The following is an 18,694-nucleotide window of genomic DNA, read 5'->3' as shown; positions in this document are numbered from 1 at the left end:
AATATAGCTAATCATTTAATGGCTATTAAAATAGCATTGTTAATTCTATATATATAATTAATAAGCTCCTGAATTTCGTTTTCATCGCAATAGAAGAACGTAGTTCAACTTTGAACTTTTTAATTAATTTAAAGAAGTACTCGTATTGCTAATATTCAAGAGTAAATTAATATAATATGATTCATATAATATTTTGAAAGTACACACAAACATACATATTTAAAATATCTTATATTTTAAATAATATAATAATGTTAAATTCAGTTATCGGTGTTTTTCACACTTCATGATTCATAAAAAGTTTTTACATATAAAGTATGTATATGTATTCACATATATACAAACATGTATATAATCTATTATATAATATACTTTTTATATTTTGGTGTATATAAAAAAGTTTCCTTATCAATTTTTTTTGGTATCAACTTTATTCACATGCTTTGTATTTGTTAATTTAAATATTCGTGAGATTTTTTTTATAGTTCTATTTACATTATGTGACGTATTTACTTCGACTCACACTTTAATATTCTCGTGAAGTTTTAACCATGGAACCGGAACTCGCCCTCACGCACAAGTTGACGAAAAGGGGAAATTTAATTCACTAAAGACTTTCCATACAGAAAAAAAGGTTCTTTAGAATTTTCCCCTCCATTGTATTGAGCATACGCCCCAAGAATAGGGTGGAATCAACCCTAATAATATCCGATTATGTTTTTACAAATTTGTTTGAAAAATATGTACACACATACCTAGTTTTATGGTCCATCAACGCAACGGTCCAATTAAGCCAAACTGCAATCGATTCGTCTCGATTCAATTAATTCGCCAATTTCCGAACGAAAACAATTCCAAGTAAAAACAATCATTATTTTTATTTCTCGTTTCGATCTAGAGTTTACTTCGATTTCGATAACTTTAGCAGCTTTTCATTGATTTTTAGTGGGAAAAACCCGCATAAACTTTTAAGCGACCGATCGTATCGTTTTAATTGCATGCACTCTATTTCGCTCGAGTAATATTTAAATATACCCGAGCCTACATTTCCCTCTACTTTTCCGACAAAAGCCCCTGTACATTGAATATCATTTTTTACGTTATAATATAATACGATAATGCCATGGATTTTCCCGAATAAAGAAATTTGCGACAAAACATTTGCTCATTTAAATAATTCTATTTATTATGAAAGATGCTCGACGTAAAAGGGGCCACGTGAAACGTGATGTTTTTCGCATGAAACAATTTTTCCACAAAAACCCCGGTAAATCCCCGAAATGGGAAACGCGTTTCAATTTTCCGTGCGAAATTTTAATAATGCCCTATAAATACACAATGAAAATATTCAATTTATTCAAACATACATACATACATACATAATTTCGGCAAGACAATGCACGGCTTGACCTTAAATTACGAATTAAATATTCAAAATTAATCATAATTCTATGTAATACAATATATTCCGCATAATACGAATAAGTACTATCGTTCACTACACGAACAAAGAGCCTTTAGAATATTTTGATTTATACGTCAAGATACCATTTTCCCGATATATTCATAGTGTCCAGCTTATGGAAGTTTGCCCTTTTGTTACAAATTTACGATAACATTCCATGTTAAAACCTTTATCCGAATACAATGATAAATTACACATAACTAAACTAAATTTCGTATCAATTTAAACACAATGTTTTCCCTTATTTCATACAATCATTAGTAAATTAGTTCCATCAAAAGAAAAAAATATATTTTTCAAAATATTAGGTTGAAGTACATATGTATGTATGTAGATGACAAGTGTAGTTGACATTGTGGAGAGATTGAAGAAATTGAAATGGCAATATGTGGGTCTCGCAGCTAGAAAAATTGACAAAAGTGGTAGAATTTAAATGAGTGCAAGGAAATTAGAAAAATGTGTTGCGGAGATAAATGAGATTTGCGCGAAACAGAGACGAATAGAAGCGTGTATAAAACAGAGACGAATATAAAGCCTTCATCCAGTAGTGGTTGGTGAATAGCTGTAAATAATGATTATGACATACACACATGCATATACATATACTAATTCGTTATAATTATACTTCAATTTCTGTAAAGTTCATATTTAATGGGTCAGTAACTTGCCTTTAGTCGAAGGTCAACAAGCATCCAGCTAAAAATGGTTGTTTTAAATTAAAATAATGCAAATTCTGCAAGGTTAATTATTGTAATTACATATAAAAATCTTTTGATCGTGTATTAAACGTCGAATAATGTAAAATAAGTGAAAAAAAAACGAATAAAATAACTGCTGAAACAAAGCCGTCATTACAAAGCGCATATCATTCACGTGTACAGGTGGCTTCCCGTGAAAGTAGTTATTTTTGTTGATATTGATCAATGTTTTTATTTTGTAATGACATATTTCGAATCATAGAGGTTTTGATGAGGAATACATAAATTGTGAAGACCCTGCATTCAGTGTATTTGGAGAAATAAAATAAAATATATGTACTGGTCACTCGCTATCCATCACATTGCGGCAAGTGCTAAATAAGTGTTCAGTACAAACAGATCCTATTATTCCTAGAGCTAAAATTAAGTTTCAAAATTCACCGTTTCGTAGTCTCATCTGACATCAACTATCAAAAATAATTTGAAGTGATTTGAATATTTATAAAATATTTTTAAAAGCTAGTATTTTCAAAAATGCTATAAAGATATTCTACGTATGTAAAATTTTCTCGGTGAATGTTTTTAACTCGCATCACTACAATGTAGAGATTGGGTGATTGGCGATCGTCAAACATTGGCTTACTAACGCTAATAACTTGATTTCGCGTTCGCGCCAAAAATGCCTCGACCTATGACCAAGCTGTATACAACAGCCAATAAGATCTCGCGACTCATCGACCAATAAGTACCCGGTTTTGGTCCGTGCTTCATTGGGAACTGACAGGTCGATGGATCAAGAATAATAAACTACCTCTACTCAGCAGTAGCTGCGTCTTTCACTCTAATCTCGGAAACCCCCCCTACACGTCCACACTACAGTATCAATAAGGAGACAAATTCAGTCATTTTTTTGTCATAATGTGGTACATATGCGTTTTGCCTGTGATGACGTATGTATGTGAAACTTGGACACTGAGCGCCAAGATGCTAAACAAAGTCCAATTCACTCAAAGAAGTATGGAACACTGTATGATTGCCATAGCGAGAAAAGACAGGAAACGGAATACGTGTGTGAAAAGTATGATAAGAGTAGTGGATATAGTGGATAGAGTGAAGAGATTGAACTGGCAATGACGAAAGAACGAAAGGTGGACAAAATAAATGCTAGAATGGTACTCGAGAAAATGCAAAAGATTAAAAGGAAGACCGCAGGGAAGATTTGTGGACGAAATTAGGTAAATGTATGGAGTGAGATGGATGAGAGTTGCGCAAAACAGAGACGAGTGGAAGCATGTTGGAGAGGCATTCATCCAGCTGTAGATGATGATGATGATGTACATATGTATATTCATTTAATAAATAGAAAAACTTTATACTATTATACTCTGTCCAAATATGAACACCATTTTAAAATAAATAAATACATCTATACTTACGATGTAAAAATTGAACCAAACATCAAAAGGCAAGAACTGTAGCAATAATATACCGTTTATTCTAATATAATATATAGAATATGTAGATAAATAGTAATGAAATTTCAAATATATAAATTTTGATTTATTACACACTAAAACAAAGTAGTTCAACAGTTTATTCACCGCTGACAGTACCCGAATTGCCAATAAATTAAACCCCCTCAGCCTTGAGCGTAATAAGATTCTGTACGTTATATAACAATAATGAATAGGCGCTATAAAATTAAGATAAATATTGCAATTATCAACACTATTTGCATTCGCCGAGTGACTACAAACATATATTTAAAATATTTGATATTTTAATATATATATATAACATATGATTGTTATCGGTCAGATGCGACTTTTTGCAGGCACACTCGATATATGTCGGACATAACGTTAAAAAAATAACACGCGTTGATCTGGCGTTCGGTCTCGCTCAATTTTGCAAATCATATTTGCATACACACGCATTATAGTGACACTTGGCCGAAAGTTTTCATTTGCATCTAGTTTTTCGGTCGATTAGGCCAACAATGAGCGTGGAAAATCTTCGGACGCTGAAGCCGATTCTTTCATCACTTTTCAGACGGAGTGAAAAGTAATATATGATATATATATAATACATGCCGTTTTTGTCCTCGTATACATTTCAACTTTACGTCTATTCCGAACCGCGGTCGTTTATTTATAGCCGTATGAAAAAATAGACTCGTTCGTGTAACTCTGTGTAACTAACTATCTTATCTAAATAAAAATGCGGAACAGTTTAGTCGTGCGTGGAGAGCGCGCGTCAACGTGTCTCGCGTTGTGTTTCGCAATTGTCACCACTAATGCCCTTGTGTCTTTTCGTTTTTAGATAATCATCTCATGGGGAAGGGCAGTCGTCGGAGGACATTCTGTAGAACAATTTTCGACAATCGTTTTACGTAATGCATAGCAAATGTACGGCGAGTAGAGGCCTTCGAGGATGCTGCAATACCACATATCGCGTTCAGCAGACAGCCACCGCTGACCCTTAAATGTGCTGTGATAATAAAATTCAGTATTCGGTGAAACAAATAGTAAATAAATAGTATTTAAACGAAATAAATAATTAAAACATGGAGATGATGGCTCACTCGGGCCAAGAGACGAACGGGACGCTGCTGAGGCAGCGGATCGGCAAAGAAAAAGAGGAGTCTTTGGAGATAGTTCAGAAGGAAGTGGCAAAGCCCGTCGAAGCCGCTGAAGATTCCCAATCAGTCGAAGGCTCCAATTGTGATCGGAACGGCAAGGAGAATGGAAACAATCAAAACGACAAGGAGTACAACGAGGAGATCCAACTGTTAGAGTGGGAGGACATGCCGAGGCATTTGCAGTTCAATCCTTATGTCAAAACTGGCTACAGACCACTCCTCAGCGCCTGGGGATGCATCCACAGCCTCTTCTATCTCCACAATGAAACTGTCAACATCTTGACCCACGGTGAGTACCACTATTATATTACATAATCGTTACGTGATCCAACTCCTCGCCACTTAGTTGCAATACGCGAACCGATGACGTCTCGACAGTCATGCCCTTGGACATTGGAGTTCAATCGAATCTGTCAAACCTTGAACAAGGCCTTTTTTTTTAACGTATGCTTTGATCGGTTCTTCGTATAATTAGTGAGTAATCTTTGCATATTTAAAAAATCGTTGAAATTTTAATCGTTCTAATGTACGAAGCGAGTCTTGTTTACAAATTAAATATTCTAAAAGAAATCGTTTAAAAATAAAACAGTTTCCATTTGACGGAAACATCAAGCAAATCGTTTCTAGTTAATATAAATATACATAAATAAAACGTATGAATCTATATGCATTCGTTTGTGTATAATATATGTATGTACATATGTTTATGTTACAGAAAGAGCGTAGAGCTCGCTTATGTATACATTGTCTAGTACGTGTATGCATCGTCAAAATCATCTAGTAACGGTTTACGTAGGAGACATATCCTTTAACTACATAACTTTAACCTAACCTAAAATCGTAGGTAATATGAATGTGGTTGTAAAACTTATACAGTAGATTGAATCTTGTTAATTATTGTCTATTTCATATCAATACAACAATAAATTGGTTATTTGAATGCAATCGGTTCTATTTTTGAGCATAAAATGTATTGAAAGAGTAACGCTGAAACCAGCTTATCTGTCAAACTTTGATCAGCTGTCTTTGACCGAAAAATTTACTAGTGCACAAATTCATTCATTAGTGCTAAGTGAATGAATTTGCTAGACAGTGTTTAGTAAGTCTAGTAAGAGTATTTTATTTTATTTTATTTAAGGAAAACCAACAGTCTTAATTTCAAAACAGAACAAGTAATAAAATACATAACATAAAAGACCAATTATAGGTTTCCGCTGGTAGTAGTAAACTAAAACATACACTTAATCATACATAAAATTTCAAATAAACATAAGAAAAAACAGAGAAATTAAATTAAAAGATTATTCAAAAAATGACTTAACTATTGCTCGCCTTGCTTGCTCATGCGCATTATCAAAAATATCAAGGTTATGATCTCTTGATAATCGAATAAAGGTTTAAAGGTATCTGTGAACCTTGTCTAGTTAGAGTATCTGTGAAATCTAGTGGTGTAAGCTTTAGCTTAAAATCAAAGCTGATGAATACACTTACGAGACGCTTTACTGTAAGATATATAACTTAGTAGCGGAATTACCCAGAGCTGTTCGGGCGGATGATCAAGAGAAAAAGGTGAAACTTTTTCAAGACATTTTATAGCCTACTGTCTAACTTAGAGTACCATGAGATAATTTAATAATGATAATTTAATACTATGATCATAATAATTTGATACTATGATAATAATATTTTAATAATTTAATACCACGAACAAATTTGGTGGCCTTGAATTTATTTTTTTTATTATTTAAATAGCGTAAAATTTATATTTCACTCATTTAGCATAGTTTTTTAGTAATATTCTTCAATATTCCAGCTCAAAATGGAAATAATTCCGATTTATATAAATTTTATACGATATATAAAAATATTTCAATGTATATTTATGTATGATAAAGCCAGAATTACAAGAAATATATAAATTTGAATCTATTAACTGCCATTTAAATAACTATTTTTTCAATGTCATAAAATTTAATGAAACGTAAAGGAGGTATGTAAAAATATTCCGACTACATTTAAAACATATTCATATTAAAATATTCCTCAGAACACTTTTTACTTTATCTACATACATACATCCATATGTACGTACATAGTAACAATAGATGAAGTTTTGTGATCATGCGAAAATTCGAACTCGAGATTTTGACTGATTCGAACTCAGAATCGATCACTGATCACGTTTTCATGATCTAGAAAAAATGCATGTGTGTGTTTAAGAAGTTTATGTTTATTATCAAGTTATATATAAAATTTAGTGAGCATCCATCAACTGGAAGTAGCAGTTTACTCTTGTTCGATTTTTCTTCCACCATTTATTTCGACCGCTTAAACATGTATGCTCTTCACGAGAAAATTAAATTATAATTCTTGTATCAATGAGATGGAAATGAAAAAAAAATCACCAAATTTAATAAGCCGGAAGTGGGATATTTTCATCTTAGAAATGGCAAAAATGTTGTGACCACGATCCTTTCCACACCCCCGAACGTAACAAGCTGAATATTTATATTTGTATTATTTATGTGCTAACTCAAGAGTTGATAAGGTTTTGATCAGTAATAATTAAGAACCGGAAGTAGAACTTTTGTCTTGTGTAAATTTCCTTGTATTTGCGCTCTGCGTATGTGTGAACGTATGAATGTTTAATTATCGAATTTTGTTATTGTCCTTCTTATATTCCTCAAATACATAAATAAAGTAATACTCAAATACTCAAATAGATAAAGTCGTGGCTTGGTCACATCCGAATTTTTTATTCGATCTACATACATACATACAATGTATGTATGTAGATCGAATTGCATGTATAATACATACAATGATATATACATGCAATTGGTTGCTCAATAAAACGTTAATACTTCTGAAAAGGCATTTAAAATTAGATACAACATTACTTCTTATTGAATACTTATCTCGCAGATAACGCTCAGTGAAGAGATGTAGTTCTAGCTGTGAAATGTCAGATCTGACACATTTGGCCGTAAATCGATATAAAGACGCTATATGCCATTACACGAAGCTTTACACCAAATTTGAAATTTATAAATACATATGAGATTTAAAAATATAAATATTTATATATTAGAGATAATGAGAAGCTATAAAGCAAATTTTATAAAATATAGAGTGAAAAAAGAAAAAGTTATAGGCGTTTAAACAATTGAAATCTGACATGGCGAAAAGTGAGAATAGTCTAAACAAACGCTGGATAAACGTCAAGCACTTTTTCGTGGGAGCGTTTTCAAACGCGTCTCACACGATATTTTTGCACCATCGGAATGGCGGAAGATCCATTTACTTATATTGATGACCAAAATGAGCAATATGGCAAAGTATGAAAACGATCGGATTTTTTTCCTGAATTGTAATCGTAAGTGAAACGTAAAGGAGGTTTGTAATAATAATTAACAATAAGCTTCATCACTAAAATAAAAGAATATGTACCTATATTAGTCTCGAAAAACTCCTAAAATAATGTAAGCATTGAAGCTATATGAATATATGAACATATTTTTTGTATTAAGTTTCTTTTATATACACATGTTTTTTATATAAAGACGTCAGATAAACAAGAAGAATAATAAATTATCGGAGACCGGATTCTACGATCGCACAATGCGACTGAACTTTAGCATTGCATACCGATATGCAAAAAATAAATCATACATATTACAATTCGACCGAGTGGTAACTATATTTAGAATATAATGTAATTACGTATTACGTTATCTGAAATGTACATATTATATTAAATGTAAATTATACAACGAAGTTAGTGAATTCGAGACAGAAACTGACATGTTGAACTCTAAAGATATCAATAGAATGTTATAAAATTTTATACAATACAACGCTTATAATCGTACAAGTGGGTACTTATGGATTTTTTTTATGAAATCAAACATATAGTTACACATTAAATATAAATTATCATATTGTAAACATCGATTACACTATCTTTATATGTACATATACATACACAGAGATGGGTATTATAATATCTTCCGTGGTTTACCTTGACATTATGGGAAGTTATAATTTTTCTCAATATACGTTGTTTCACATGAATTTTACGGGTGAATTAATTCCGCATATTTAATTTATCAATTAATATACAATGTGAACGATACTGTAACTGCGTCATAAAAAATCTACGTCTAATCTTTCAATTTAAAAGATTTCCCATCGTGGAGACTTGGCAACGTTTCGCCATTGCGACAGCTTTTTTTTATACAAATCGGAAAGTTTTTCCATTTTCCGACTTGGTGAAATGTTAACAATCTCGACACAGAGCAAACGCAAAGAGTTTTCCTTTGTTTAATCCTTAAAAATTCAACTCATTAAGAGGAGGAATCGGAGAGTTCGCAAAACCCTTTATTTAAATTTGATTCTACGAATACAGAACTTAAATAAAACTCTACCTAGTGCGAATACGTAATTAAAAAGCTCTGTATTTATTAGTGCATTGACTTCATGTGATTTGATCAAATATATACATATATTATCAATCAGTGACTGATTGACTATTGCCCATTATTTGGCAGAAGTCCAATTTTCAGTACCAAAACACTATTATTTGTTTGACTTAATTCACAAATTATCATTTCTTTTAATTCGATATGTTCAAAATCTCGGAAAAGCAGAATAAACGTATTACAGGCCACCAGTATTTTTAAATATTGTTAAACGCAATACATTTTATTTAATATTTTGCGAAATAATTCTCGAAATGAAGAAAAATGGACTTATGCCTCTTTCAAATATAACGGCTCATATACTAAATATACTAAAACAATTCTTTATATATGTATGTACAATATAATCCATTAGTGAATTAAAAATGTATATGAGAAAGTGTGAAAGCTTGTGATATAATGTTTATTAGATATTGTGGGGAAAATGTTCAATTATGCAACCTAAAGGGGGGCGAGCAGGCGTTTTTGATATCCAGCTGTCATCGCGTCGATCTGACAGTCGATTCTGATGATTTCCGTAACGATTAAATTTCTCGAGCTTCATTTCGGATACATTTTCTTACTTTAATTCGAGCTATCTAAATATCAAAGCGATCGGAATAGCGGAAGTGGTTCAAAATCAGCTCACAAATTACACGCAGTCATTGAAACTAGCAAAAAGCTTGTAAAAAATTGATTCGCTTCTTCATTGTAATTTACTACTAAATAATTCAAGGTAATTACTAAATTACTATTTAATATACTGACCATCATTTGTATAAACTGATCATTTACTGCTCAGTTTTTATAAAAAGTCCATATTTATTTGGTCAGTATTGTATTATTTACATATTCAACATTTATGATAAATGGTTAGTATTCATATTGAATGGTCAGTTTTATTTTAACAAACTTATGATAACAAGCCAATCTTCGAATGATAACAAGCCAACATTTTGCTTTGCTGATATTTATTCCAACCAAAATTGATATAAATAGTGATCATTTCATATTTATCCTAAGCATTTCACTGAAATAATACGGGATAGTATTTTTGGCGCTGCTGTAAAATAAATTACACGACAAATGTCAAAACGACATTTAATGTAAAATTAAAATCTCTAAAATATCACGACAGAATTGGCGTTCGCCCGGAAAATCAAACGTCTAACGGGTTGCCAGTAACAAAAATAAAAGTTGACGTTTCAATGAAATCATAACCAGTTACATTTTCACTGGGTAATCGTAATATCTTACCAGACAGCACTTATTTATCTAAGGGTTAGGTTAAGTTAGGTTAAGTTAGGTCGATATTTATTTTTGTCAAATTTTATTTTTGTTACTAGCAACCCATTTCACGTTTGATTTGCCGGTGAAACCCGAATCTGTCGTGCGAGCTATTTTAGAAAGTGACCCTATTTTTTTCTTTTTATTTGCCGGGCTGATAAATGGTACCCAAATAATACTGACCATTTTATAAATAACTAGCTGAACCCGGCATGCGTTGCAATGACACAATAACGCATGAAATTCCCGTTCCCGTTCCCATTTGTCGGAAAAATGCAGCCAGCGAACACATTTGAAATTATTCAATTGTTTGTTTATTTTACCCTAACAACGCAGCTCGCGACGCGAAAACATTTGAAATTATTGCGTTGCAATGCCACTCATTCTCGTTTTTCCCCGTTTCCGTTCCCGTTTTTAGGCGATTTTTTTTACAACAATATATACAACAAATCTTGAAAGTTTCATCGTAATCGGTTTAATGGTTTAATAGCCTATACGAAACAGAGAAACAAACAGACAAATACACATTCATTTTTACATACCTCCTTTACGTTTCACTTACGATAACAAATCAGGAAAAAGTTTGCCTCTTATCCGATCGTTTTCATACTTTGCCACATTGTTCATTTTGGCCATCGATATAAGTAAATGGATCCTCCGCCATTACGATGATGCAAAAATATCGTGTAAGACGCGTTTGATATCTGCCCGGCGAGATAGTCAGTGACGTTTATCCATCGTTTGTTTATTAGTTTTAAACATAGATGGCGATAGTAAAATAAAATTATTGTTTTTATTTAAAATAATAATTTTATATGTTTTTAAAAAACTTTTTTTTATGTACATATATATTTTAAAATCTTGATGTTTTTGTAATTTTACTTTTTTATATTACCATGTGGTGCTCACTGTAAATGGAATATTATATTTTTATTTGTACATACATATATAGACGGCAAAATTATCCAAAATTTTCTCAAATTAGTAAATAAATAAAATACTGACTAATATGTAATAATTAGGTTACTCATCGCCTTTGATGAAAATTTAATGACTAAATTCTTCACGTTTCTTTTGAAGAAAACATCGATTGATTTTTTTTTTGAAATTTTTAATGCGGAATTTTGTTCTTTTCATCATCGAAAAAATTCCATTAAGCCGGAAACTTCGTCTTCGGTGTCGAAGGTTTCGCTTTCCTTTGTCGCCAAATCATAAATATCACGTTCGGCAAAAAAAAAATCGTTTTCCATTTTCAGAGGTCGAATTTCGCAAACAATTTTCCGTTAGGGTTGGCTTTGACATCTGACCTTAAATTTGAACGATTTCGCGAAGGGGCTCAGCCCCCAAAGGTCTAGGGGAAGTCTAGAAAGAGGTCCGCGGCCGACCACATGCGCCCCATAAATCATTCCGCCGATCATTAATCACGTTCACGTTAACGTTACCCCCATGGGCCGCATCGTAACGGGAAAAAACGTAACGATTGTTGCGTAATTCTCCGCTGAGGGTTTAACGCCAAGCAACCGCACAATTGTAGAAATGCGTGTAACGACGCAAATTGTTAAGCTTTTAATCCTCTAGAAAGTAAATATGTTCCCATATCCGGCACGTGACTATTGACCGGTTCGGAATCGTAATATTTATATTGCCGAACTTGAATATGTATATTTCCGATATTGAATAATCAAACGGGGCCAGTTGCGAATACCCTTTCTGTTGGGGTATTCGAGTTTGAGCTTAACTCTCTTATCGGTAACGAAATCCGTTTGGAGTTTGTAAAGATATGTACATATATCAAAATATCACCTTCGAACATGTACACATTTATGAAATATATATATGTAGGTACAGTGGCGGACTGTCTGTTAGAAAATATGGGCCCTCAGTAAAATTAAATAACTTTTTAACTATTTCACGTGTGTAAAAATTTATAGGATATTGCACTTTGGGACCTAAAGTTTGGCTATTTCAACAAAACAATTTCTTACGATATACACAAACAACTAATACCTGCTTTAACAGCCCAAGGATCGGTTAACTTTTTTTATTTGGCTCGAAATGTAAGTTTCAACATTTGTTTCAACATTTCTAACATTTCTAACCTCAATATTATGTATATACCAATACCTATGTAACAACTACCTACTGAAATAAAAATGGGAATAAACAAATTTCCGTGAATAATATAAACTGAATTGCTTAAAACAATTTTGATAGGACGATTCATCATCAACCAGCGATTTAAATTTACTTCATACTTTCAAAATAACATTTGATTATACTTTGACGATATAGTAAGATTTAAATACACAATTTTAAACAGTTTCCGAATATAAAATCTATTCGTAATCTAGACACATCCATGTATATAGAAATATAGGATAGGGGCCCCCTTCCCAAAATCCCGATTTTCGCATGATCACAAAACTTTATCTATTGTTATTACGTACATATGTATGGATGTATGTACATAGATAAAGTGAAAAGACAGTCGGTAGAAATTAAGTTAATTGATAGTTTTTTAGTGACTCAGTTTGATGGTCGATTTTTGTTGACCATGTGAAGATTTGTGGAAAAAAATTTTTAATCACATTAATACAAGGATTATACTTGCATTTTCTCGGGAAGATCACAGATATTTAAAATATGTGTGCATATTTAAACATTTTTAAACGTTCTAAAAAAATAGTGGAAGAAAAATCGAATCGAAGAGTAAACTGCCACTTCCGGTTGACAGATGTTCACCATAGTTTATATATAACTTGGTATTAAGCTTAAACTTCAAGATATGAAATTTCAGTTCAATACACTAAAATGCTTCTGAGATAAACATAAAAAAAACCACAATTTTCTAGAGTAAATATACTACATCCGGTTGAGGTAACAATGTTTTTAAAATATTAGTGTATACAATTTATCATTTTTGTCTGATCTATTAGACGGTTTGGGAAATAATTGAATCAAAAACTTAAAAAAAGAGGACACCTATAAGGGGAGGTACCATTTCCAGTCAACTTAATTTTTTTTTTAAATCGTATCGATTAACCTTTCAGAAACTGATTCTAGTTTCAGTTCGATAGAACTAACGGTGTTCAAAAAATCCTCAAAACACACACACTCATTTATTCTAGATAATGAAAACCTGATCAGTGATCGATTCTAAGTTCGAATCAGTCAAAATCTCGAGTTCGAATTTTCGTACGATCACAAAACTTCATCTATTGTTACTACGTACATATTCTCTTGTTCATTACAAATCGATGGCAGTATTTTACTCATAGCATTGTCATCAACATATTTCAAATACAAAAGATAACATTGAATATTTAATTAATTTGCCTTTTATGATTCATAATTTCGGCATTGAATTCCGGAAACAAATTTCCACGGAAATTTCCAGCTCGAAAAGCAATATCATAATTCACGTATTTATTTCTACAAAAGCTACAATTGCGTATAATGCAGTCGATTTGATTTGATCACATCGACCACTTCACAAAAGCGCACAATAATAAAACCATCTGATGAAAAATTCATATTGAACAAACATATGCAATTGCAAACACACACGTCTATCCATTTGAAATGCAGGTCAACTATGTATGTTCATACATATATAATATAATGACATGCAATCACTCGCTTACGATACGATAATAATACCTACATCAAATAATCATGCATAGGCTAAAGTTTAAACAACACTAGGACGAGATCGTGTAATTGCGAGATTAATTTGAAATCACATTGTGGTTAACAATGACGTAATTTTAACCCCTTGTCTGTGCGAAATTTACATAACGTTGACGCCTTCTACAATTCGCTATTAAGTTCCGTAAGCTACTTAATCTTCATGACCTGACTGTACGTCCTGGCACAAACAATGGCACACACTCTGACATAGATGTTGCCTATTTAGATTATTAAGATTCAGCCTCGTATTTCATATCAAACGAAGCATATTCCATATGCAACCAAGCGTAAGCGATTTACACACGCAAGTGAACTATTGATCAGTAAATGTTCAATAGGAACGAATGGTTTTAAATTGTAGCATGCCTTTCAATGTTTACCCTCGATTTATATATACGTAGGTAGGTACGGCTTCTATGTCGCAATGAAGCTATAGAAAAAAGTTCCTGAATAATTTCTTAGAGTACTGTTGTAGCTTGCAATAAAAACCAACGTGTTATTACGATCCGGTTAATCGATTGTATAATAGTAGTGAGAATGTCGAAGAAAATTTTCTTCTAAGGAAAATCAAAAGGGTGATTTATTAGCGAAAGCCTTGACATGTTCGAAATCAAATATTTGAAATTTCTGACCCTTAATCTAAATAAAATTGCCGGGTCTTATCGTTTCGTTGTTGGAAAGAGCACTTTGCGAGTTTGGCGAAGATCGTTTGCCAACGATAAGATTTCGCATTACGGATCACTTAAGTGGGATTAAACTGCGACGAACGGCTCTTGTCGTTTTATTTTTGCTCGACTTTTGTAGGTCGGAATCGAAATGATGCAAAATGGATCGAAATCATGATTTCGAATGGCGGCTTTTGGGTACCTTTAATTTATTAACGAATGAAAGAGAATTGTTTTTTTTCCTGTAGTTAATTTCATCGGAGAATCGCGTGCCTGCCAGTCGGAAAATTCCAAATGGAAATTTGATATTCAAAATGTTCTGCCAGTTATATTTACACCGGAGATCAAATCGATGATTTCCAGAGACAACGTCATATTTGAAATATAATAGAAGCGTCAGAAAAACGCCATTGTAGGTGACTTGCAAATAAGTATATAATATATATACATACATATATTATCGTATAGATAAAATTGGCTAGTAACATTGCGAAAGTTTTTCAGCTACATTCATGCTTTGTATATCTGTTAGAAAGTTGTTTCATTCCTTTCAATGAAATATTAAATTAGCTAATCTTAAGCAATTTGAGATATCAAAATAAAAAAATATGGTTCGCAAAACGGCTTTGTTCATTCGTTTTACATTTTTGCTATATTGAAGGTTATAAATCGAATTGCTCGACATTGCCTGGGTGAGTGAAAATAAATTGAAAGTGATACTTTTTTATCAAATATGCAAAACGTCGATCCAATGTAGTTTGAGACTTATGAGAACCAAATATGCAGTCGCATTCGTGCAATGTGCTTTAAAATTGCAAAAACGTCAAATAATTATTTAAATATATAATTTAATTACAGTACAATTCAATGCAAGGTCTTTAATAATATTAGTGTAAGTTTTGCTGTCCATAACATGACGTTGACAATTACTTTTACCGTCTGAAAAATATAAACTTCCATCATATAAAATACTAGTGTTGTGCCTGTTGATATCAACGGGTGGTTTGGGAAAGGAATTGATACCCAAATTAAAATAAAGTTATGTGTTATATTATAAATATAATGTAAGGTAATTTATAGGCGCACGTATTAATCGTAAAAAGTTGAGTGCGCGCATTACAAGCTCACCGATCCAACCCATTTAGTCGTTCGAAATGATGAATGAATGTGTGTGTGCCTTCGTAGATGTGTGTATGTGTGTACGCTCCCGTCGCTCGGCCTGACGTCGCACATGTCAGACGCTCAATACCCCCTTCCCCACTACCCCGCTTCCCCACGTCTCCTCGACTACTTGACCACTTGACTCTGATTGGCTGTGCACCTCTGTGATTCTGATTGGCTGTGTCACCACGCGTCCGCCACATTCCATAAATAAATTAATAATATCAACAACTTACTAATTTTATATTAAAATTTTATTAATGTAAATATTTCAAAACACGAAACGCGAACTCAAAACTTAAAAAAATAATAGTTAAATTCTACCGACCGCTATACGTATGAAGAACGTTTTATTTCTTGTCCAAAATGCAATGCGAAACTGAAACGAATTGTGATTGGCCATCACAGGTCGAATGGGGGATAGAATGTGTAGTGCTAGATCAGTTCAACTATAGTATAACAAATTTGTTGATTTATAAACTGTATACATATTTACAAGGCGTACAAATAAACAATGGGTACGTCACACGTCAAATGGGTTGCCAGGAATAAAAATAAATACCGACCCTAACAACCTAATCTTAAATTAATAGGACCAACCATAACTTAACCTAACCTAACATAACCCTTAAATAAATATTGGCTGCGATATTAAGATATTACGATTACCCAGTGAAAATGTAACTAGTTATTTTATTTATTGAAAAATCAACAGACAACAGGATGTAGATATGTATAAAAAACAAATAGTAAATATATAATATATGTAACATCCGAGTCCAATAACAAATTTTTACAAAGATTATAAAAAAATGAAAAAGATAAATATAAGGAAAACAAATATATAGTATTAAAATATTGGAAAAAGGTTATAAAATAGAATATAAGAAGAAATTGAAATTTACAAATATAAAATATATAATTATGATTTCACTGAAACGTAATTTTTTTTTGTTACTAGCAACCCGTTTCACGTTTGATTTGCTGGACGAACGCCGATTCTGTCGTGCGAGTGTATTTTAGAGATGTTAATTATTTCATATTAAATGTCGTTTTAACATTTCTTACGTAATTTATTTTACAGCCGTGCCAAAAATATTATCCCATAAACGATTATATTTACGGATTCGATAGCCAAATTGCCTGGCGTTGATAGGGTGAATAGCTGTACAAAAATTACGAAACTTTTGTAACCAAGTTAAAGTAATACGAAATAATATTATAAAATTTGTGGTATATTTTTTTCAGTATAGCCTGTCGTGTCGGTCTTCTTAATAAATACCAATTTAACAACGCCTCCTCCGGCATTTCGACTTAAGTCCACTTCGATCCCCCACGAGAGAAGTGCGTCAAGATAAAAATGGCTTTGAGGTGTGAGAGGCTACTCCTTTTGTTTCTTTCCGTTAAAAATACATTTTCACACTTTGGAAAACCCCAAAGGGAAACTCTTCACCGATGCTACGACTACACTCGGTATAAAAATGAAAACTCGACTAATGCGTCAGATCGCCCGAGGGACCATAAAGCTTTTAACGTCTAAGGAATGCCTTAAATAGAGAGGCCAGTGGCGTAAAGGCACCGCGTCCTCTTGAAGTCCCATAAAATAGACCTACATATACAGTATGTAGGTATATTCGATAGTTTTCAAGTCGATTTTCCACGAGGAAACTCTTGCCGCTATTGACTGAAAAGTTTCATATTACGGCGGGCCCGACAACTTTGCGTATCGCTTGCAAATATCTAAGAGTCTTTTTGCAACAGAATTTTGCGACCGAACTTCCATCGGAGGAAAACAATGGACCTTTGTCGAACGTTTCACACGCCCTTTGATGAAATACGTGCAAATAATACCCGATACGCGCGTATGGAGAAAAAGAGACGATTCTGCCGTGCAAAGTTTGCGCAAGGTGCCCTCGAAACTTTCGGGACAATGTTAATTGCGAAGACTCGTGACCGAAGGTTTAGTTCGTGATAAATTTCAGGGTAAATATTTGTATTGAAGGGTATAAGCACAGGGTGTCTTAAAAATCAAATTTAAATCAACGACATTTTATTTATTTTTAAGTCAATACCTCAATACTGTAGGCCATTGTGGCGCATTAGGTTCTTCCTGTAATGCCACAATGGTCCAAAACTATTTAATAAATAAATAAATAAATACTTTTTTCTTCAGAATGGACATAAGTATGATTGAGAAATTATTCACAAAAAAATCCACAAATCAACTCAAAATGCCAGCAGCGTGGCTCGGTCGTTAAGCTTCTGCTTAACGACCGAGCCGCCGAGTTCGATCCCTTGAGCTGACCTCGATTGAAAAGAATTTTTCTGAGTATATCTGTAATGCTGCTGGTCAGACCAGGATTTGTGACTCCTGGTTGATCGTTTCCTATCAGAGTTTGCCAATTTTCTCTGATTTCATTGTTGAAACGATTCCCGATTAAAAATTGGCTAAAAATCCTTCCTACCCACTATGTCACCACTATTTGAGTATGATTAATGTAAATATTACAATAAAAATGTATGTACAATTCATAGATGTCTCGTTAATTGTCGAGTTTAAGTCAGTGTCTCGTAATTTAGCGACTTATATAATAAAAAAATGCTGTATTGTTTGTAATTTGGCCAGG

At 32.8% G+C, this 18,694-nt stretch overlaps 2 protein-coding genes across 3 annotated transcripts in view; both read left to right on the top strand.

Annotated features, from left to right (window-relative positions):
- The window catches only part of LOC143910439 (uncharacterized), a 337,502-nt gene that overhangs the window by 204,839 nt on the left and 113,969 nt on the right, over positions 1 to 18,694 (top strand). The window lies entirely within an intron of this gene.
- The window catches only part of LOC143910447 (progestin and adipoQ receptor family member 4), a 100,530-nt gene that overhangs the window by 19,835 nt on the left and 62,001 nt on the right, over positions 1 to 18,694 (top strand). For both annotated transcript variants that reach the window (XM_077428933.1, XM_077428932.1), the window contains exon 2: positions 4,486 to 5,093. In XM_077428933.1, coding sequence (XP_077285059.1) covers positions 4,730 to 5,093 — 364 coding nt within the window. In that variant the 5' untranslated portion in view covers positions 4,486 to 4,729. The remainder of the gene's footprint in view (positions 1 to 4,485; positions 5,094 to 18,694) is intronic.

This window comes from Arctopsyche grandis, chromosome 4, assembly GCF_051622035.1.
Source record: "Arctopsyche grandis isolate Sample6627 chromosome 4, ASM5162203v2, whole genome shotgun sequence".
In the NCBI taxonomy this organism is placed as follows: Eukaryota; Metazoa; Arthropoda; class Insecta; order Trichoptera; family Hydropsychidae; genus Arctopsyche; species Arctopsyche grandis.
Note: the sequence above shows the minus strand (reverse complement) of the source record. Positions and strands in the feature narration are given on the sequence as shown.